The sequence below is a fragment of the Candoia aspera genome, chromosome 1 (genome assembly GCF_035149785.1).
Source record: "Candoia aspera isolate rCanAsp1 chromosome 1, rCanAsp1.hap2, whole genome shotgun sequence".
Lineage (NCBI taxonomy): Eukaryota > Metazoa > Chordata > Lepidosauria > Squamata > Boidae > Candoia > Candoia aspera.
The window spans coordinates 160,729,544-160,753,451 of record NC_086153.1 but is presented as its reverse complement, the minus strand read 5'-3'; the positions used below and the strand labels follow the sequence as shown (position 1 = coordinate 160,753,451).

Below are 23,908 nucleotides of genomic sequence, written 5' to 3'. Positions count from 1 at the left end.
AGGGAAGACAGGCTAGTTCCATTTTTGTTCTTTTGATAGTGGGCAAGGTTTTTATAGTGTGGTAGTTGAAATAGGCTTTATAAACAAACAAGTAATGTTATGATTTTATTTTTTGGTATTCTAAAATATTTTTAATATTTTTTTTTCAGATTTTAATAATATGTATGAAATTAAGTTGAATTTGTTTTAGCCAGCTATTAACATTATTATTGTTGATGTTGTTTTCCAACTATATATTCAATAGAACTGATTGAAAAGAGTACATTAAATGTCTTAGATAAATAGCTAAATAGGAAACTGGAACTTTTTTCTCTCCATGATAGGCTTTTGCAGTCTGGATGATCCAAAGAATATTGAGAGCAGTTTTCTAGAAACTGATGAGGGCTGCTGTTGAAAGGAAGCTTAGGCTAATATGGCATACTTCTGAGCCCTTTGGATCCTGTACTGTACATGTTTTGTTTTGTTTTTTAAGTGGCTGAAAACTGTGTGCTAAATAAAAATTAAGTTCAGACTTATCACTGAGTCTTTAAGCGATAAATCAAACTATTCTGTTTTTAATAGGAAGAAACACCGAAGAAGAAGAAGCTATGATGCAAGAATGGTTCATGTTAGTCAATAAGAAAAATGCCTTGATAAGAAGAATGAATCAACTTTCTCTTCTGTAAGTATGTCTTGATTTGTGAATTACAATGCAAAAGTTGGTAATTTTTCTGCTTCCTTCCTATAAAACTTCAGAGTATTTCCTCATATGTAGTGAAAATTGATTAAACTTAAGAAATAACTCAGGTTTCACTGAGATAGAAGATAGAAACTTATGAAGCATATACTACTGTAAACATAGCACCCTGGTCCAAAATTGGATCATGGAAATTAATGGTACCTCTATATAGGATTCTATTTTAATTGAGAGATTCACAGATTCTTTGCAGGTAAGTGGTAGAGACCTGACCCATATATAGACATTCATTCATACGTGTCATTCTTAGCAATTCCTGATAGGAATGGACTTAATCTGCACTTCCAGGACCAATGGGCAAATCAGAATGTTGTTACCCTTCAGACCTTGTTCTTTCCTGAGTTTGTTAGTGCCATGGTCTACTTAAAAATAATAAAGTTAGGATTGGGGGTAAAAAATATGTGAAATAGAAAATATATTTCAAAATACATGTTTTTGTGAGCAAATACATTAATATGGTTTTTGTGAGGATTTGCTAAAAACTAATGCAAAAATAGAACATAATAGATTTATATACAAATGCATGCAGATCAGAAATATGCCAATCTGTCCATTTCTTAGCTTCACCACTGAAATGAATGCAGAAATTATTTGCACCATCTTTAACTTGAAAGACAAATGTATTTAATATATAGGGAGAAAAAGAGTAAATACACATATACAGAGAAAATGAGTACATTTTGGTAAGGAAATGTCTAAATATACTTAATTTATATTACATGCTAGACCCAATAATCAGAGAAAGTGAACTATTTAGATGAAGTTTTAGATACTGGTTGATGTAGGAAAGAAGGGAGGTATAAGTGATTTGCATTATCTGCATTCTTTTTAATTCCCATTTTACCTACCTATTGTCAGATACAGAAACTTCCAATACAGGCAGCAAAAGGAATATGGATGAGGGGTAAACACAGTTTCAGCATTACAAACAACATATAAACATATTCCAGCTCAGAACATTTATGCACCTAATTCAGCATTGCTTGCTCTGACTGGCAGTTGCTCTCTAAAATCTCTGGGTTATTATTAGGTTTGTAAACTGATATAAGCCAGAGGTTCCTGACTTAAACAAAAAGTGCGTTCACACCTAATACACATCATACAGGAACTAAGCTCTAAAGTGGTATAGAAGAGGCCTTGGGAAGAACACATGATGTCAATCTGGGTTCCCAACTTCATAAATCATGGGTTATAAATCTTGAACAGTCTTCCAAACTGGACGGTTTCCAAGCATCAAACACCACTGTCATCTGATACTTCTTAAACAGAAGCATTAAGCCAATAGCAGAGAGTGGAAGATCATTTTACAGGACTACAGGTGAAGCTATTTATTAAAGGAAATGAAGGTGAAACTATTTTATCAGATGAATGATAAAAATAAAAAAAAATAAAAAAATGAAGGGCAAGCCTTGTTCAAAAATATACAAGACCCTTTCAGAAAATCACTCAACTCTGGCAGGAAGATTTTGGGGGTGCACATTGTACCATGTATTCTGTGCAAGACATACAAAAACTAATGTTTTTCCATGAAGCAAAGATTGCTGTTTGTCTATGGTAGGCTTGGCCACTACTGCGTGGCAGCTCCTCCGTTCTCTTCAATGTATTACTTGCTTATCTTCCAGAAGGATCTGTTTCTTTTTAAATGAGCGGTGCTGAGTTCTGCAAACTCCAGAATTTCCAGCCCTGACATCTAGATCATGGAGGCCATAGCAGCAATCTAATTAGCAGCAGTCTATGGCTGCGCAGCACTCAGGGTTCTCTGCTGCCTTGATGCGTTCTGCTCCAAGAAAAGCATGCATTAAGCACCCACAGTCTGCTCCTGGAGAACCAGTTGCACTTAAGCCATGAATATTTAGGCTGCTTTAATATGGCCCTCTCACAGAAGCCATATTTTTTCCCTCCATCTACTTATTACCTAATTTTATTTTTATTTGTAATAGTACCATAAGGCTGTTAATGCTGACAACTTATTGGAGTAGCCTTGAAGATTTAGCTGGAGTACTTTTTTCAGTAATTAAAATATGAATATGAATTCTAACTCATGGAATATTCAGGATGAATATGTGTGTGCGTCTGTTACAGCAGCGTAACAATATTTTTATTACCTGTAATCTTGGAAAGGGTTGAAACATAAACAGAGAAGAAGTAAATATTACTGAATGGTGTACCTATCTTAGAATATGATGTTTTGAGGCTTTGCTGACTAGGTGATATTTGAGTGTAATCATTTTCCTTTATAATACGATCTATATGTGTTTTATTTTATACATTTAAAAATATTTTTCTGAAAAGGAATCTGCAGGTTTTACCAGACTTTCAAAGGGTCCATGGCATAAAAAGGTTAACAACCCCTGCTCTGGAAGAAGTGTGAAGTGGCCTAATGTGGATAGAGACTACCATACATAGGGGAGGGTGGGACTTGATCCTTTCTTCACGCCTCTTAGTTTGGTGGTTAGCTTTAAATGGTAGGTTTTAAAAAGTCTGATTGATTGATTGATACTTTCTTAATTGGGGGAGAATTTGGTGGAATAAAGCAATCTGAGGTCAGCTGACCTCTTCCTTCCATGTATGGTGTTTACCAGTGGACATGCTCATACCCAGAATCAGTGAAAACCAGAAGAATATCTGCATGTTATATATTTAAGGTTCTGTATTCTGTAGCCCTCAAAAGAAGTGTCCTCCTCAAAAACATACTCAGACAGCATATGGACCCTCAAACTCCATGCAGATTTGTTCACACTTCCCCTCCCAAAGTCCCACATGCAAACAAATTCCTTTTTCTAACTAACTTTTTTTTAAAAGGAAATTTAGCTGAGAGCACTGAAATGCACAGCACTGCCTCTGAGTTACATGCTATGTGGAACACAGGGCCTTCTGGAGCAAAGAAAGATTGTGGTCTGGGTAGTTAGTAGAAGCCAAAGCTTGTCTCAGAGCGTCCAAAAATAAAATTTTAAAATATTAACAAACTGAGGAGGGATGAGAGACTTCAAGAAATGTAAATGAGGTATTTTCAAGATGCTGAAGCCGAGTAGCACTGTAGAGTCTGTTGCTAGAATAAGGGATAGTGCTTTCCAATGAATGTTGCAATTTAATATAAGGAGCATTTGGAAACACTGATCCTGTCTGAATAAGGTTTTGTTCCTGCATATCATTTGTTTAGAGTAGCTTAATCCTAAAGAAAAAGTCAGCTTAGAGTCCTAAAAATCAATCAAAATTAAAGGTTCTTTTAAGCATTTAATGATTTAGTAATTAACATATTGATGAACTTCTACAATTTGCCTAGGGAAAAGGAACATGACTTAGAAAGGCGGTACGAACTACTGAACAGGGAGCTAAGAGCCATGCTTGCCATTGAAGGTAAGAAATGAAAGATAAATTTTTCTCTGTGGAAAATAAACTTTTTAGACCTTGTTGAAAACTTGAGTCTGATGAGCAATATAAGCCTGTAAAAATGTAGAACTCTCCATAGACATAAAAATGAACTTGAATTAATGATAGTTAACGAAATATGATAGTTTGGATGGCATTTATTTTCATGCATAGCACTATTTTTGCTTCAGTACAAAATAAAGAAAAAGAACCTTCCATTACTTTTATAAGGCAAACGTTTCAGACAGACCTCACCTATCTTAAGCAGAAGTATGCTTGTGTCAAGTAAATATTTCATCAGGCAGAACAACAGGATCAGGACTATCTTTTGGATATAGTTTCTTCATTCTCGAATACTTTCTAAAAGGCTAGTCACCTCATCCAAATGGAAACTTCTGAACAGATTGACATAGGGATATATGATACAATTACCTGCTCTTCCTAATACTTTAAGTAATCCAGAGGATGATTTATAATAAAAATAAACATCCAGGTAGATTAAACTACAGCTTTACTTTATTAGTTATTTAAATACACCCAGTTGTTGTTTTTTAAATAAAGCTGTCATTACTTGTATCTTTCAGCCTCAAATTCTGTCTTTACAGTTCAAAGATGTTTACTTAAAAGTTAATCCTCTGGACTCTGTAAAATGTGTAAGATGGACCTTTTGTCTAATCAATTTAAATTGATTTTGCTATTCTGTATTGACCTCCTAACCCTTTGACTGTCCATGGTAATTTCCTTCTTCACCTGATAAGGTACCTGATCCATAATAAATCGATTCTAATTAGTTCAGAGGCTTTGCTGAAAGCATCGGTTTGGGAGGAAGAGCCATGAAGAGTGCCAGGTAGCTTTCTAATCCACCTCTTTGTATTTTCTTGACCAAAGTTGAAAATGATAGAATTCCTGAATAAAATCTAAATCCAGAACATGTTCATCACTTTCTAATGACAGACCTGATAGCTATACATATATTTTAAAAGAAAACTCTAGGCCCAGGCATCTAGAAAGTCTTATTTTGTAGACCTCTGTGCCTTAAATCTTGAGGGCTTCTTGAGCAACTCTACAAAGTCACAACAGGTTGGCTTTTAAAAAATATTATAAAGCATGTTTAAGAATAATAATGAGAGTCAGAAACCTTATATTCTCAGATATACATCCACTGTAAATACCATCATAATGATTTTAACAGTAATTGTCATGTCTCCTCTTTCAGTGGACTTTTTAAATTGGATAGCATTTATCAATCACGTCCTAGCATCTAAATTGTATTCAGAGATTTAGCAATTAGTCCCATCTACAAATAGAACAATTTCCATCAGGGGAACAAAGGGGAGTACACTTCTGACTATTACCTTTACTGTGCTCTCAAAATCAAGTATTTACTGTCTGGAACAGATCTGAGGGTGGGTACAGGGGGAAAGAAGTCTTGTTGGACAAACAGAAGTCTATTTATGAGACTGTTTGTTTGTTTGTTTGTTTGTTTATGTAAAAGGACGTATATAGCCTCCCATATTGTAATCCCAACCCAGGGCAGTGCACGAAACAGTAAAAATAACAAAACCCCCCCCAAACTATCTGAATAAAAATCAATAAAAACTAAATAAAAATGCACAGTGCCTGTGGCAACACTCTCCAATATATCCACATACCACCTTACTGGGCTCCAGCCTCATCCTACCCTATCGCTTGTGAGAAGAGCCAGCTCTTCCAGGCCTTCTGGAACATGAGGGTGGGGGCCTGCTGGATCTCTGGGGGAAGGGTGTTCCACAGGGCAGGGGCAACTACATAGAAGGTGAACTTCCTAGGTCCCGCTAGATGACAACATTTAAGGGAAGGGAGCTGGAACACCCCAACTTTATCTGGCCTGGTGGAACAGGCAGATTTTCTCAGGGAGAGGCGCTCGCACAAGTAGTCTGGTCTCATGCCATTTAGGGTTTTAATGGAAATAAGATTTTTCTTTTTGAAGCACCTTGAATTGCTTCTGAAAAGAAACTGGAAGTCAGTGCAGCTTGAGCACCAGCAGTACAATACAGCCAAACCGTTGGACACCCAGAACTGAGTACACTGCCACATTCTGGACCAGTTGTAGTTTCCTGATGGTTTTCAAGAGCAGCCCATGTAAAGCACATTACACTAATCCAACTGGGAAGTGACCAGGGCATGAGTGACTGTGAGGAAGGCCTCCTGCTCCCAAAATGGCCACAGTTGGCGCACAAGCTGGATCTCTGCAAAGGTCCCCCGGCCATGGCTGCCACCTCCTTCTTGAGCAGGAGTGGCAAGTCCAGGGGGACCCCTCAAATTGCGCACCAGCTCTGTCCAGGGCAGGGCTACTCCAGCAAGTATCAAAGATTACTTATCACTGGACCCAGGAGGCCCAAAGATCCAGGACCACTCCAACTTGCTAGGATTGAGTCAAAGTCGATTCCTCCCCATCCAAACCCTTCCAGCCTCCAGGCACTGGGCCAGTACTTGAGGATTTTGACCTCAAGTTATTCCACTCTAATTCTACTCCCCTTGAATCATTATTTTTAGTATGTTTCATTGGAGTGTATTTAGTTCTGAATATACATACTAGGATACCTATCAATACTCTTTGCTAACACAATCATTAGGCTTCATGACAATGCTCTAATGGTACAATTGGTGGTTCACTCAAAATCAGGAGTTACTTGAGGACCTTACTTGGTCTTTGAGCGATATTCCAGGTGCCACACTCCAAAAAATGGGGAAGTCGTATTAACAATTACATCAATTAAATGCCATTAATACGATTGCATTCAATTAACAAATGTAATTACTAAATATGTTTACTTCTAAATACACAAACATGCACAATACATACAATTATTTCCCCTCTTAACACACATATATATCCCCACACATAACAATCCCTTACAAGTTTTTTTTAATTTCTCAGTTGATTGTTCCTTGCACACCATGTATCTACATACATGTCCTCAACTCTTTAGGATATCATAGTATCTTCCTTCATCCTGTGGTAATCCTGACTTCTATTGGCTTTTCACAATGGTGTACAGGCAAATCTTTGGTGGCAGTGCATCTGCAACAAGGACCTTTGGGGATCTTCTATCAGTGGGAAACGGAGTGAATCAGAAGCATTGTCTGCCTATCTCCCAATGTCTCCTAGCAATCATGAACACATCAGGAAGTGGTTCTTGATCTGTTAATCAGTTGACCCAAGAGAAATTATTTTTTAAAAAATTACCAATTCCATTACTCAGGAGCCCTTGCTCCTTTTCTCTGGCATGAGTGTCTGTCATACCTTTTTTATTTTTCACTCTCTTCATCCCTGGAAAAATGAGCAAGTGTGAATAGAGAAATGAAAAGTAGACTTGCTTGGCCAAGAAAGCAGTAAACCAAGACGGCAACGTCTGAGCACCACTTCAGCCAACCTTAGCTTCAAAAAAAAAGTAGAGGCTAATAGAAATAAAGTCACCATTGTCCATATGCAGTGGACAAGGCAGAAGTAGTAGCTGAAAATGCAATAGCTGAGCCAGGAGAAAATTGTTGTTTGCTTTGTTTCTTTCTTTGGGTGACAAGGAAATTAGTTGTATGTGCATGGCACTTAACTTCCAGCTGGGTAGAACATTAGCCAGTTCCTGATCTATTCCAATCACCAAAGGAAGCTGCACAAAACTTTACTGCGTGACCAGCACAAGTTATTTTGTGCCACCGCAGGCTGATAACTTATTGGTGTGCTAACAAAATTTGTCAACAGCTTTTCAGGGGGTTCTGGAGGGAATACCAAAGTTTTGGGCTGCACACCCTGCAGCCATCAGTTGTAAAGCTCTACTGTATATGGAGCCAAATCTTAGAACTTGGACAGATTATGATGCTTGATAAATGCATTTGAATATTTAAATGTGTATAGGCATGCTGGCAGGTTTGCAGCCTGAAAGGTCTAGTTCTGCAGTGGTTTCAGTATTTCCCCACTGGAGAGCTGGTTTCAGAAGGCAGTGCCAGGAGATGCTATTTGACATCCCATCATTTGAACATGCAGTTTCACAGAGTTCAGCGTTGTCCTCCATGCTATTTAACACAAAATTATTGGGGAGTTTAATCGGGACATATTTAGAATTGTATAAATAATAGGGATATAAATAGTTTAATATATCTATAGAACTACATCTAATCTATCTGATAACCTTGTCTTTAAGATTTGCAGATGTGTACTTAAATGCAGATGCTGCCCATTCCCGTCCTCAGACATTTAACTAGAGTTTATAAAGGGTTTTGTCAGCTTTGCTTTCAAGTTCTGAATTGCTCCAAAGCTGTTATTCTCAAGCTGTGGTGCAGACACTTTTCAGAGGTGCACTTAGTTCCTACTCACTTCACCTTTAAGGAAGGAATCCTCAACATGACCTTTTGACTTGGAGTCATACTAGTAATGTAATAGCTTTGTAGCGATCTTATCTTTTGGAATAGAATAAAAATTACCCTACATGAATAAGAAGGGCCAGGGTCTCAGAAATCAGTTGCCAAGTTGTTTATACCTCATGTGCTTTCATGGAACATGAAGGAGGTTCATAATTAGTGCAGAATGAAATTGCCTCATGGTAACAGAGTGCAACCATACAGCAGTCACCAGCTGAGTATTGAGGATCTTCATGCATGCATGGTCCTTTTGGTTCAAATTTAATGCCTTGAAAAAGATTATGTTCATGTTTTGTACGCCTTACGGGAGGGGTCAAAGCACAGTTTTCTGCCCAAGAAATGGATCTTCTTTAGAATGACGTACATCTATTCTTGGCTTCAAGTTTGAAGTGAGTGCTCTTCTTAAAGGATTTATGCATAGGTTCACTATTTTTGTAGTTATGATTTATATGATAAGCTTTTTATATTTAAAATCAATAGGTAATCCTGTGGAGGAGCTTATCCCCTAAAACCCCATTTGTAAATCTATTTTAGCTTTGTTACATAGTGCTGCCACAGTATTCCATAGATTGATTGGGTTCAGCAGTAGAATTCTATCAAATGACCTCTGACTATGCAAACTCTTTCAGGATTGCTGGTCGACTACAATCAACTACAGATAAGACTTTAACTACCATCACCCAAGGTGCTCTTTACAAAACTAACATTAATTGTCATCAAAAGTGCAAGGCTCATTTTATACCGACAACTTGAAAGTTTTGTTTTGCTTTTTAATTATAAAACTTTGATCATTTTCATTCTGATATTTTTCTTCCAGAATGCTTTGTATTTTATAAAAATACAAAGATATAAACTTCAGTAAAACAAATACATCCCTGTGCTGTTATTGTTATGAATATACAATAACATTCCTTAAAAATTGAACATGACCTACAGCTACTTAATATAAGGCAAGGGGTGATGAGTCTAGAACAGACCACCATTTATAGTACAAAGCAACAGAGTGAAAGGTTTGTAATTATTGTTAATTGTGTAGTCAATAAACTCCTGAACTGTTTTGCCTTTGCTCAAAAGGTTGCAGGCATGGCAGGAGTAGGAATAATAATGGCCAGAATGCATAGGGTTAGAGACACACAAACCATTTGGGCTGCAGCCCTACACCCACTTACTTGGGAGTAAGCTGATTGGACTTACTGGGATTTAAGAGTCCCGGTGTGTAGAATTGCAGTGTTAATCCTAAGGCTTTTTCCTCCCTTTAAACAACTTACATATATGGGATAGAACCAATTATCTTTCATTTCAAAGGCAGCTTCATTGTGACATGGGAGGGAACACAACTGCTGTTTGAAGCAACACAAGTTTCACATTTGTTTTTTTAGAATGTATCTTGGCCAATAGTGCCAAATTTGCTATTGTCGGCTGGATAGTAGATTGGGGGGGTATTTTTTACAAGTTCAGGGGAGGGAGGGGGAGAGAGAAAGAGAGAGAGAGAGAGAGAAGCACCTGTAGATGAAATGAGTTCACCTGGAATTAGTAGAACTTTTTTCTGTATAAATGCAATGAGGAGTAACTGAGGTGTGCACAAAGAGGGTTTGGGTGATTGCTTTAGCAGGTTGTTCAAAAAGTGTTTTCATCTAAGACTGTGGGGCTTATATTGTTTTAATCATGGATATTTGAGTATTACCCCAAAATGTGATCAGGATAATTATCATCTCTGTTATTCACTTTGATCAGAATAAAATGGAGTTTTTATGTCACTACCTTCTGGAAGGACATTAATATGAACATACATATATACATGCATGCATGCGTGGAGCACTGATTCATAGATACTGTTTCTACATATGATAGCTCAACATTTTAGGTTTTGAATTTTGAAAATGAAATCATAATACCTAATCCATTTTTTCCTGAGCAGGTCTTCCTTTAAATTATGAATTAAGCTAGTTTCAGTTAGAAAGTAAATGGCAAAACTAAGTACAGTAAGAATATGTATGTGAAACATTACACTGTTCGTTCCTGAAGAAGATATAGATAAGGTTATATTTAGTATCAGAGTGAAACTGTGGTACTTTTCCAGTACAGGAAGCTTGCTTAAACTAGGCTTACATGGAAAGTGAACCCCACTGAATCTGCAGGTTTTATTTCAAACACTGTGTTTTGAACTGTATTTTGGACAATACATTTTGGACATTATTTCAACCGAGTTGTTCTAGCATTACTTTCCAGTTCTGAATACAGGAATTCAATTGTAAGATTTTCAACAAGTTATGTATAGGTTAGAAACTGTTTTTTCTTAAATTAAAATGCAGGTGCTGGCTATTGTTGAATAATAGGAGAATCTGTAATTTTTTTTTAAAGGGTAGAATGTTTGTTAGTGCTCCTTCTTCTCAGTGAGATATCTAGATAAATAGTTGCTATTTTCTGCTTCTCTGCAGTGCATGCATTCCCCTTGTGTCTGTTAGTATGCATATGCTAACTATGCATATTGGGAAAGCAATTTAAAGACTGGGCCACACATTCCTGGCTTTCTGTTGCTGTTCTAACCTTTATTGGATGAATCTGCATCTAATTTTTAATTTGTAAATACAAAACCAAATTCACTCTGGCACCACTTGCTTTCATAAAGCTTCTGAACAGTTTGCTGCCTTGAATAAATTTTGCTTTGCAGGGGGGGTCAGGGGAATTTGAACCAGCACATTCTTGTGTGGTTTGTGAAGATTCACATGGTAACCATTGGGGTGCATTGTTAGGTTTATCTGAATAAGCACCAGCCATGTGAGGTTTAAGATGATTGCTCAGGGCAATGGACGGAGAAGAGAGAAACCCAAAAGACGTGCAGTGCCTTTCCTTTGCTTTTTGGAAAGTTGATAGAGGACACCACATGAGTCAGAAGCTATGGAGGGGTTGTTGTTGTTTTTAAAAAAAGGTGGGTGTCCTGTTTTGCTCCTGCTTCTCATTTGTCCTTCTATCTCCCTCATCATCTACTTCTCCTTCTCTTCATTGTTTACCTTCCTAATGAGGGAGGCGGGACCGGCTGGTAGCTGAGTGACAGATACAGGCCCTTGCAGCCTGGCCCCTAGAGCAGTTTGTTTGGTGTGATGCTCCAGTGTTAAAACTGCCCTTTTTTTAATGAAACACTGATACTGTTTGTCTTATAAGAAGAGACATCAGCAAAGGGACCTGCCTAAATATGATAGAATCTCATTCCTTTTGTGACCTCTTAGAATAAAAAATTAAAGCAAAATCTGAACAATGGAAGAAAAAGGTGGATGTTTTTACCCATACACGCACTCTAATTGTGGCTGTTGAACTGTAGTGAACAAATCTGGAATTTATATGAACCTGAGATTCAGCTTATTAGACAAACTACCAAACCATCTGTATTGTTATGGAAAAAGTTGAGTAATATCATTTAGTAGATGTACTTTTATTTCATAGGAGACACCAATTGTTGATTCTCATTTTAAAGTTATTCTGAAGCATCTGGTGCCCAGTGTGAGGTATTTCCAACTGCTAAGATGTAGCAAGGGGGGAAAATGGAAAATTATAATCAAGTTGGAAGAGAAATGAGATTGCAATGTGGTTAAGTTTTATTGTATGTTGTTTTTGCAGTTTTTCAATCTGTATTTTTTTTTTCTGGTTCAGAAACAAAATCTCTAAACACTGGAAGGGGATGGGAGTTGTCTAGGAAATCTGTAATAAAAATGAATACATAAATATTAATAATTAATAATGTAATCTTTCGCTTGTCTTTTCTGAAATATGACTTGTTGAGTAAAACGGCTTTTTCCCAAATACATGAATGTAGGATTTCAACCTGTCAAAACCACAACCCCCCAAAAACTTGTTCCATTTCATACAAGCTTGTATTTATGTTACTGAGTGGTATTACTCCAAAATTTTCCATTTTTTATGTTTTTTTTAATAATGCTGAAAAATACTGGATCTGATTTTGTCAAACAGTAACCTGAAGAAGTCAAATTAGATTTCTTGTAGTTATATAAATCCGTAGGAAAGTGAAATAATCCCATATGGGTCCCCACAAAGGAAGTGGCTCTACTGTGGAGGCCAGCTCTGTGACACTGATTGGTTTAGATCATATGTACATTAAGCTCTCAGAGCACACATTTCTGGATTTCTTTCCTTTTCAGACTGGCAAAAGACTGAAGCTCAGAAGAGGCGAGAGCAACTTTTGCTAGATGAACTTGTTATTCTCGTTAATAAACGTGATGCGTTGGTCAGAGATTTAGATGCCCAAGAAAAACAGTAAGTTTCATATTTTTGATGAACCCCAGCAATAACACGCTTTTCTTGCACTTGTTTTACTTTCAAGAGGAAAATCTTTAAGACAGGGTCAGTAATCCAGCATTGAAGCAATTAAATCTCTTTTAAATCCTGCATTTTGGTAACATAATCTGCTACTGGTTCTTACCTAGAGAAACAGATGGTGTAATCTGGTTCCTGAAGTGACTGCTTATCTGCATCAGAACTATTACACTGAAATGTAAAGTAGAATTTTGATCTACTGTCTAGAACTACTGACAATTGTATTTGGTTTTTTTAGGGCTGAGGAAGAAGATGAGCATTTGGAAAGGACACTCGAACAAAACAAAGGAAAAATGGCCAAGAAAGAAGAGAAGTGTGTCCTTCAGTGACTAGCTTTCATGGGGCAAGATACTGTCACTTTTTTTATAACTTCAGCCTTCCTACATTTTGAATATATGCCAACACCAGGACTAGAAAAACTAAACCATAAGTAGACCTCTTAAAATATCAGAATTTTCCATTTGGCCGGACCAGCTTTATCTTAAATTGTTTTTTGATTCTCTTCCCCTCTTTTAATTTAAGCAATAGTGTTTCAGAATTAGCTTTCCACCAGGATTTTCTTGTGGGGTTAATTATCTTAAATAAGTTTGCTCCCAAATGTTTAAGTAGCCACCCAGTTGTGAAGAAGGGAAAAAACCCTAGCATTATGTCCTTAGTTAAGAGAACTTGCAGATACATTGTTCTATGTAGTCGCATAGCAGAGAGAGAAAGAAGTAAACATACGTTCAATTGTTTCATCTAATTCTGCCATATGTAATATTAAATATGCTGTCAACCATTTTATTGTTAGATCATACTCAGACCATTTATACAATGTGCTATATTTACCAGTGTTTATTTCAGCTGCAGTTTTACACTTTCATTGTAAGTACAATTATAAAATTTAAGGCTCTCTTATGTGCTCAGAGAGCAGTTCTTTTTAACCAATATCTTCTAAGAGTCCTGCAACCTAAAAAAGTGATTGTAAAGATAAGGCTAACTGAAGTATGATCAGTTTACAGAAAATTCTTCTTTTGAGGCTACCCCATTTTTATTAATTATTTATTTACCTATTAGTTTAGCTCCCTTTTCTTGACCTTTATGCTGGACCTCTGCATTCTGGCTCTGCAGTGCTGTTAATATTTATTCTGTATCCATCAGGGGTCTGTCTTGCCATTGTTTGCAAAATCTCCTTGCCAGTAAATATATCCTTCTCTAGCATCATGCTCATTTTTGTGGAAATGGTTACGTTTATTTATTACAATACCAAGTTATGTATAAATTTTCAATAAAGCTGGATCTTTCTTATCATAGCTGAGCTGGGCTGCTTTTTTATACATTTCAAATCCAGGTATTTCTGTAGGACATTATGGTTTGTACTGTATTCACCTTTCTTTTTAGTTTGAGAAATTGGAACTAATTGGGAGAGCGTTAATCTCTTTTTTTGTTTGTAATTTTTATATATGACTTACTTATTGTCTAATATTTTGAGTTATTTCACAAATAGTGTTACACAAAGATTGGGCATTCATCTGTCCATGTAAGTTTATGTAAATTACAATGATTTATTAATTTGTTCAGCTACAGTAATTTGCTTTTATTCATTGAAAATAAATACAGCTGAATTCTGTGAAGCAAACTTAAGAAATTGCTGATGTTACAGCATGTGTGTATCCAAAGTTGTTTTTTTAATCAGCATACTGCACATATCTCTATCAACAAATAAGCCTGATTGAGCACAGGGCTTACTTCCAGATAAATGTGTATAGGATTTCAGCCTAAGCTACCTCTTATTTTTACAATTAAACCTGTAGCCCAGGATCTGGCGTTAATACCCTCTGCCCTGTTCAACAAGTCTGAAGGAAATTTAAAAACAGAGCCAAGACAAGTAATGCGTCTTCTGGATGTGAGCTGAATTGATTTGACCAGAAATTGGATCAATTGTGCTGTACTCTTAAAAAAATTTAACTGAAGGATTATTTGCAGTGGGAAAAGGTGGGAGCAGAAGTAGGCCTTACAAATGTGGATCTTGTTCTACTTCAGACTGGAGGCGGCTCAGATCTCTTTGCTGGTCAAATGGATGCAAAGCTCACTGGAAAACTGGGGGTGGGGGTGGGGTGCGTGGGAGGTGCACAGAGAGAGAGGGATTCACAATCCAGATCCGGGACATTGGAAGGGAGAGGGAACAAAAATTGCAAGGAGAATCCCCGATATGTTACAGAATCCACACGGTGAATAATCCGGTTAAAATGATAAGTGCCAGTGTAAATACGAGGGAACCGCGTCTTGTGCCTTTGGATGTATTCAAAATGGGGATCGCTTTCTGCGGGCGTTCGTATGCTAAATGAATTAAACCTCTTATCTTCGTCGATGACTGGATGAAATTCAGGACAGAATCTCTCCACTCTGTTCTCCCTTCTACCCTCCCTGGTTTCTTTTTCTCCTCCCCCTTTCTAAGTCTCCCCTGCGCTATACATGATCTCCTCTTCCCGTATTTCTGCCCCCCCTTGCCTGTCCCCCCAACAAAGCCGACAAATTCCACCGCCTCGGTCTGCTTTTAAAAGCGGGGTTTGATTTGGGCCGAGGAGGGAGAGAGAGGCGGGCAAGCGGGGACGGCGTTGCTCTTTGTCAGGAGAAGCTCGCTTAATTCGCTTTGCTGGTTCCAGAGAGCCGGATTTGCTGTTTAGCGTGTGTCTCCCTCCCCCGCCCAGTTCCCCAACTAGGGGAGCTCCGCGCGGCTCCGGCCCCCCCAGTGAGAGCCGACGGCAGGCCGGTCGGGGAGCTTCCTCACGCGAGGCGCGCCGATCTCCTCCTGCACGCAATTCTCGCGGAAAACTCTCCCTTCTCTACCGGGGCTCACACGCCTGTCAGCAGCTGGAAAATTGGGCAATTCGAAGGGACGGGTTGCCGCCGCTTTCCCGCGGATGTGGGGGCAGGAGGCGACCACACTCTGGACTTACATTGGTCGCGAACGGCCGTCGGGCTGAAGCGATGCTACGCTTGCAATCGGTGCCCGAAGGTGGCACCGGCCAGGGCGGCTCGTCCGGCTGCGCCATTGGCTGGCGCTCGGTTCGGGGAAGGGGGAGGCGGCGCGCCCTCTCCCCCTCCCCGGGAGCGAAACCTTCTTCCCGCAGGGAAGAGAAAGGGCGGGGTGAGCAGAGGCGGGCGTCTCGCCGAGCCTTTCGCCGCGGCCTGGCCCTGACGAGGCTGGCGGAACAGAGCAGCTTCTCGCGTGGGGCGTTGAATCTGAACACAGCGGCGGCGATGGCAGACTTTCGAAACAAAGCGGGAGCTTGGGTCGGGGGGAAAGGACAGGCCCTCCATGAAAGTAACCCCCACGGGATGGGGAAGCCGTCGGAAGGAAACGCCCTGACCCTTAGCGCGCCTTTAATGGGTCCAGGCATTTCGCTGCAACTTTGCTGTCGGGTAACTTCAGAGGCCGGCGCGTCTGGTCCCTGAAGGGAACCCGGCTTCCCTTGATTCAACGAATCGCATCTGTTTCGAAGTCTCCGCCCTTCCAGTAGCCATACCCGAAGAATTAAAGGCCACGGATTTCGGTTGAGCTGCGCGGGGAACCCGGCTATTAAACTGGAAAGAAAAGGGGGTGGTTTGTGTTTCTTTGCCGTCCTACTGCGGACTGAAACGACCTCCGCCAGTAGCAATCCTCCCTTCCCCAAAATAGAAGGGGCTCTATCTCGCATAGCTCCTCGCCCAGCTTTGAAGGGGATTATTTCCCTCTGTAATCCTCCCCTCCCCCACCCCCGGTAATTACCGAGGAAAAAACTTCTTTGTTTAGGAAAAAAAAGTTTGCCGAGGGGGGGGGACGCCTTAGATGTTCCCCCTCACGCACACACAAACACACCGGCCTCTTTCCAGGCACTGCAGCTGCATCAGGCGCGTCCACCGACACAAAGGCAGAGGCAACCAGCGGGCGAGGCCAAGGGATGGGGTTTGGGGAGCGACCACTGTCAGCGCGGGCCAACCTGGGAGCGAGGCGTTGGCGGAGGGAGAGGGAGCCGGCCAGGTTCGGTTTCCCGGTCCTTGGGGCCAGAGGCAGCTTCCCTCTTTCCTCTGACCACCTCCTTCTCCCGCACGGGCCGCTTGGTTTCTCCTTCCATCCGCTTCCCTCCTCGGCCCGTCCGTCAGAAGCGCCCCGAGAGAAAGACGGGCTGCCTACCCGGCTGCCGCTTACCTTCCTTCCCTTCCCTGGGCCTGCCCAACCAGGAGCCCCGACTGCGGCCAGGGCCGGGAGTGGGAGCCGGCTGGTTCCAAAAGGTGCTGCCGGGCAGCCTTGCCTGGAGACGCCTTCCCAAAGCGGTCCTTCGGGGAGCGGGGAAGCCGCCCATTTAGGCCCCGCTTGCTCGGAACCTAGGCCAGATTTTGGGGAAGGAGGGCGATGCTTCCTCCGCGGGCTTCTCTCTCGCCGCTTGGGCAGGGAGACCCACGTCCCCGGCGCCTTCCCGCACAGGCTCAACTTTTCTGTGCCTCTTCTCTGGCTTCTCGCCTCCTTTCTGGCTCTGCTTGCTCGTGCCCCCCTCCGTTGCCCTTAATCCTGGGGTTTTATGGGCTGAGCATTAAGGAAATTCGCCTGCAATTTGGGATTAGACAAATACTCTTATTACAGGGGGAGAAAACACACACACGCACACATGCACAGAAAGAGAGAGAGCCAGATCGAATGAGTAAAGCTTTGGGGTTTAGTGCTACTTGATACTCTGAGCTTTTCTCTCGACTTGATCGCCTCCTCGGGAGCATGAGACGGGGAGAACCAGCGGCGTCCAGGCTCCGTCTCCCACTCGGAGAAGGCCCGAGCAGTGCTCTCCTGCGCCATCCGCGTTTCCTCTCCACCCCAGGCTCACCCCCTCAACCCGCCACGCGCTTCTAAGTCTGCCCCCTCTCTGGCCGAAGGAAAGAAAGGAAGGGGCTACCCCAGCGACGGATAGGTAGCTGCCAGGTGTTTTCCGTGGGAGACGATCACTGTCCTGATTCAGATCTCTGATCCTAAGTGGGGGTGTAGCGGCGCTGGGGCTGTTTTGTTCTGGGGCTGAAGAAGAAAAGGGCCTTCCTTCTAAGAGCTCGGGTCCCTCCCTCCCACCGCGAAGAATGGCCTCCGAAATGGACAATGTCTCAAGCGCCTAAGGGCACTTCGCCCTGCTTAGACTTTGGCCAAGGTATTGGCCCCAGAGAGCCCCGCTTTGCTGCCCCATCTTTCTCCCTTTTTTGTGAATGGGCTGCGGCGGCTTTGTTCTGCGGAGAAGTGCCCGTGTCGCTGACTTTTGTGGGCAATAGAAGGATCTTGTAAACCTCTTTTCTCCTCTTCTCCCTCTCCTTCGCTTTTCCCGCTCCGTTTGATTAAATGTCCCCTCAACGAAAAAAATGTAATTTGGCCGAGCTGGCGGTCGCTCCCTTTGAACATTAGCTCGCTTTCAGCTCCAACTTCAATTAGAAGGACTTGATTTTGAGAGATCAACAAAAGAACCTCACCAAAGCCTTATTAAAGGTCCTAAGAAGATCTCCCGGATCCTTTGAGAAGCAGTTAAAGAAACAGTGTGCTTCCCTCCTACGCTGTTACCGTATTTCATTGGGGCTCCAAAGGAAAGTGTCTCTCCAGGAAAAAAAAAATCACTTTGATGGTGCGGCCACTAAGTCCCTTTCCGAAGTCCTTTTATTTATTCTATTAGCAACCAGTTGATTCAGTTTGGGGAGAAAAATCGCGATGATGATTTTCACTTTGCTCTTTCTGTGTTTAAAAGTTTTCCTTTTCTGTTAAAACTTTATACATAAAAAAAGAATTATCTGTAGAGGATTAGTGTTTATTAATATTTATGAATCTGATACCCTCAATATGGCATGCACTGAGTGTGTTGTACATGTATGAGTGTGAGAGAGAGACAGAGAGGGAGCAATGGTGTGTATGTATGTGTGTGTGCAGGCAAATGATAAGCTGTTCAATGGAAGATTTATAGAAAAGTTATATAATGTATCTACGGATTTATTACAAATCTACATGTCACTGATTTAGACTCCGGAGGATGCATGACTAAAAAATATTTATGACTACACAGAACTCCTCATAAGACCCACCCTAGTCACAATCCTAAACATACTTTCCCAGGATTAGAGCCCACTGAAGTCAGTGGGACCTTTTCATTGACAGGCACAGAATTACTATATAAATATTTCATGCAGGTTGGAATGATGATGACCACCGAAAGAATGTTCTCTTTATTTCGTTGGAACTTACTGCACAATAAATAAATTGCGTATCAGAGAATATTTTGGAATGGTGCCAGTCCTTAGGCAAACTTCTTAAGGGGACTGTACCTAGTCCCATATTCCGTTAAACATACTGGCATGCGCTATTTTAGCTGCAGGTATACAGTGAGATAGGCAATGTGATCTAGACAATGACAAAGATGTATATAAGATAAATAATATAACGAAGGCTGAAAGGTAACAAGTGCATGCTCGCTTATAGGATCCGAATCTTACGCGGAATATCCGAGTTTCACATTAACCTACCCATACTGCCCCACCTTTCGTTTTCTGCCTCAAAGAAACAGGTGAATCCCTTGAAATGCATGCACAGTGCTTATGGATGTTTGTATTCCTATTCTAAGTATAAAGAACGGTTGGTAACTTTTTCTGCTCTCAAAACCCGCTCTTTGCCAGCCACTAAACAGGAGATTTTATTTGAAAAAAATACCAGTGCGATTTTTTTTTAATTGTGTGGCAAATAGAGTGATATGGGCGGTGATAGAAATTTGAACAATAAATAAAATAAATAAATAGAATATGTTTTTTTCCCCAACAAAACACTGGGACCCCTAAGCGCCTACTTCAGTCCTGTGTTACTTAGAAGGTAAATCCAACTGAATTCCGTGTACGTCGGATTAGTCTTATATTGAAAGTTAAGTTTGCTGAAAGAAATTGGGCTTGCAAGCCAGGGCAGATAGACCCTGAGCGATCCAAATGTCCCAGATTAGGTGGAGCAAACTTTTTGTTGAACAGCGATAAATGCAGCGCTTAAAAAACAAAAACAAAAAAAACACGCCACCGCTGCTTGGAGAGGAGGCCACAATTTATGGCGGCGAGGAAGCGGCCCTTTGTGAATCGCAGGGGAGGAAGCTCGTCATCTACCACCTTCGCTCACAAACTGAGGATTATGCCCACGTGGTGGTCGCTCCGGGAAAAGCTGGCCCCAAGACTGTTGCGGAGATGCGTGGGGTGGAGGAGCGGGATGAAGTGGAGGGGGGTGGCTATGGGCTTTAACCACGGCCCGAGGGCGCCTGGACGGGACGTGCGGAGCGCCTTTATACGACGGCGGAGGCAGAAGGCGGCGGCGGCGGCAAGGCTGGTTTCCAAAGTCAGACTGGAATTCGGGGCGGGGGGGGGGAGCCCCTGTCAGGCACGAGGACACCACTCGCGCTGTTCTCCCGCACGTCGAAGGGAGGCTGAGGAGGGATGGGAGCTGCGGCTGCTCGCTCGGGAAGGCAGCCCGAGCCTGAGTGGGGAGGCGCGCGCGATTTAAAAGCCCCCCGGCTTCTGCTGGCTGGCGGGCCGCCGCGGGCCGCCAGAGCCTGCAGCGGGGGAGGACGGGCGTCCATCCTCTCAGACGACCCGCTGGAGCAGGCTGCTGCTGCTGCTGCGGCAACTCCAGCCGCCTGCCCTGAGGGAGCTGCTGGGAAGAGTTGGCGGCTGAGGCTGCTGCGCGCGCGGCTGGGACTGGGGTGGAGTGGGGGATGGGGACGGGCCGAGGTAACACTCAGCCCGCGCTGCTATTGCCCCGGCGGCTGTCACTCAGCGGCAGGGAGCTTAGCGATTGGCGCCAGGCTTGGTTACGCATTTGCCTTGCGCTCACATACAAGGGTAGGGCAGTAGAAAGGTGATCAATCTTCATCAGGCTACGTTTCCAATCACCTAAACAACCGGGCGAGACAGCTACCGCGACAAGGTAAAAAAGCGCTTGATTTATTTCACTCCCCCCTACAGGTGAGGTCTCACTCTCCGTTCCTTTCCCGGGCCGTCCCAACATCACACTCGAGCCGAGAAGCCCATCCTCGCTTCCTTCTCGCCCTCTGCCCCCGCCAGCTTTCTTCCCAGTTAATCTGGAGCGCTACGTCCGCGCTGCTGCGGTGCACACGTATCCGAGAAAACTAAGTTTTCCTCGTCCTCGTTCGGCGAAGCAACGCAAGAGCCCTCCTGGCTGAGAGGAGGCGGGGAGGTGGAAGTCGGAGGTGGAAAGCAGCAGGGACAAAAACTTTCCCTCCTAACTTCTCTTGTCCTTCGCTTTGCAGCTCCGCCTGGAAGGGGGCCTGGTGGTGCTGAGGGGTATCCCCAACCCCCTACTCACCCGCCCACCCCGCGGCTGCTTTCCTGCTCCTCACTTCTAAGCGGGAATGCTCGGCAGGTAAGCAAGAGAGGAGCCGCCTTGCCCTCGGCAGCTGCCTGCTTTCTCCTCGCCGGGCTCGTGGCGCGCGCCGCTTGATGCTCCCCCCCGCCCCCCCCCCCGCGCTCTCCGCGCAAAGGACGAGGTCTGTCGGAGGAGTCGAGCTGGCCCGAAGCTCTGGGTTCCTCCGTCCGTCCCCACTCCCCCCCCCCCCCGCACGCCACCAACGGCGTTCTGCTGTCGCTTTTGTGGCCTCTCGGCTCTCGACGGCACCTCGAAGGCTGCCGGCCAGCCGCGGAGCCCGAAGGGAGAGGTCGAGGTGGCTTTCCTCCTGGCTCTGGAGGAAAATGGCTCTGCCTGGCTCGGTCTCTCTAGCCAGCGGGAGATCCTTGGCTCGCTGTTCCGGGCTGGCGCCTTCCGACATCGCTTGCCCAGGCCAGCGAATCTCGAGGTACCTGGAGACACCTTGTTCTTTCCCGCAGCTTGGCACTTTTCCTGCACTTCTCCATTGAGCAACGGCCGGGTGTCACCCAGCACAACTATCAAAGGCGAAGGAGGTGGGAAGGGGGCAAGAGGCCAATGCTGATCACTGCCAAAGCTCTCTGATGGGAGAGTGTTCTTGGACCAAGGGATGGGACAGAACTCAAGGACAGAGGCCTGGAGTGGGCGATTTTTTATCGGCTCCTTCCTTGCTTGAGATTGCGAGCCAGCCGCAGCTCTCGGCTTTCCCCCTCCCCAAACAAGGAGAGGGCTGCAACCTTACACACACTTTGTAGGAACAAGTCCCCCTGAACTTGACTTTCGGAGGAGCGGGTCATCCCTTAGCCTGTGTGGCCCAGCTGCTGTCTTGCCCAGGCCTACCTTGGGCTTCATTGGCTTTCTATCTGGGATGCCAGCAGGATTTAATCAGTGAGTTCCTAGGCCAACCACAGTTTACCTATTCTTAAGATCTTTGCATCTAAGGAAAAGACTGCTTGGTAGGAGCAAATCCGGGAGGAATTTTTAAGGAATAAATGAAGGCATCAAAAGCGTTAGAGAGAGACAAGGTTTGGTGAAAGTAAGTTTGAGATAAGTATGGGTAAAAGCTCGAAAACAAAACAGAAAACCAACTTTTTGCCTTCAAGCCCCTGGCCCAATCTGAACATTGTCTCCTGACAAAGAGATCCCCCTGGGTTTAAAAGGTAATGACTGTTGCAGTGTAGTTCGGCAACCTTAGTTATCCTATGCTTCCTAAGTAAACCAGATGGGCCGGTTTTGAATTCTTAATTGTGAGCACGGAGAGAGGCCAAAAAAAATCTCACCTCACAAATCCAGGCAGAACTCCAAATGACATCTCAGCATAGGGAGAGCTGCAACAGGCTAGCCGGTCCTGAAGGTATGGATTGTCTTCATGAATTTGGATTGTTTTAACTTAATAGCCTAGATTCAATTTGCTAACATTAGTTCAAGACACACTTTGTGCCCCTTCTCTCTGTTCTTATTTGTTCTTGGTGTTTTTAACTTGGCAATCTTTGTGTGAAAATGCATATTGGTAGCAGCCAGGCCTGCTATCTGCATAAAGTTTTTGGCCACAGATTAATTGAGATTAATTCTGCCACCATCTCTCCCTTCTGGATGTGAGTTTTTATGTGCCTGCTTGGCTGGTCTAATGTTTGTTCTACTCAGGCATTTAATTTCCTTGTTTAATGAAACTACTTGGAACAGAAAAACTTCTGGATCAGAACATGGGAACTTAACCTAAATTTTATTTTCTATTTGGGAATGCTAGCCCACCAAGATCCCCAAATCTGTTCTGAACCTCTTGGAAGTAAATCATACCGAGGAGTTCCAAAAACTTGAAAGCATATACAGTTTAAACATTGCTACCACACTCCGGCTGCAAGAAAATGCACCCTGTTCTTTACCCAGCACTTTTACTTGGCAGTCAGTATCGTTAGTTTACTTTTGTTTTATTTCTAAATGAGGTGGTTTGAGATTGTACCTTCAGTCTTTTTTTTCCCACACTCCTAGAAATAAATTCTTCAGCACATGAGGGAATCCGTAAAGTTTTGGTGTTGCTGTCCTCTGCCTTTCTTTCTGGATTCCCGTCTGTTGGTGCAGGTCCTTTAGAATACGGATTTCAAAGCTACCCCCCCACCAAAGCTGTCTTTTTTAGATCATTAGCCATTTCTAATTAATGTGTCTGCTTCTGCTCTCTTTTAAATTAATTATAGTTCCCTCCTTTTGTTAACTCGTTTTGATTTCTAATCCAATTATCTTTTTAAATAATTGCTTTATCTCTCTCATCATTGATATTGTACCCCCACACAGCCCCTCGGCGATTGTATGGTAATGTGGCTGTAGGTTTTCTTTCTTTCTTTTTTTAATAATCTCAGTTTCCTTATCTCCAGCCCACTACAATTCACTCTCTCCCACTTTCCAGTTTTCGGGGGTGGGGGGGGGGGGAGATTATCCGCCATGTTGAGAGAGTCTTCTGTGTGAAAGAAAGAAACCTTGAAACTGTAAGATAGAAATAGAATTAAAAACCAAAACAAAACTTTAAATATTTGGTTAGCTCCCAGAAGAAGTTTTATTGTACTGGATATGGAAATTAAGTGGCCTTTTAAAATCAAGATCCACCATAACTATATAAAAAGTCGCAATACTATATATATATATATATATATGTATGTATGTATGTATGTATGTATGTATGTATATTATTGCAA

At 42.5% G+C, this 23,908-nt stretch overlaps 1 protein-coding gene across 4 annotated transcripts in view; it reads left to right on the top strand.

Moving 5' to 3' along the window:
* Positions 1-14,122, top strand: part of EHBP1 (EH domain binding protein 1) — a 267,597-nt gene extending 253,475 nt beyond the window's left edge. For all 4 annotated transcript variants that reach the window (XM_063316932.1, XM_063316921.1, XM_063316914.1 and 1 more), the window contains 4 exons: positions 562-661; positions 4,020-4,093; positions 12,658-12,772; positions 13,071-14,122. In XM_063316932.1, the coding sequence (XP_063173002.1) occupies positions 562-661; positions 4,020-4,093; positions 12,658-12,772; positions 13,071-13,161 (380 nt within the window). In that variant the 3' untranslated portion in view covers positions 13,162-14,122. The remainder of the gene's footprint in view (positions 1-561; positions 662-4,019; positions 4,094-12,657; positions 12,773-13,070) is intronic.
* The last annotated feature ends 9,786 nt before the right edge of the window (positions 14,123-23,908 follow it).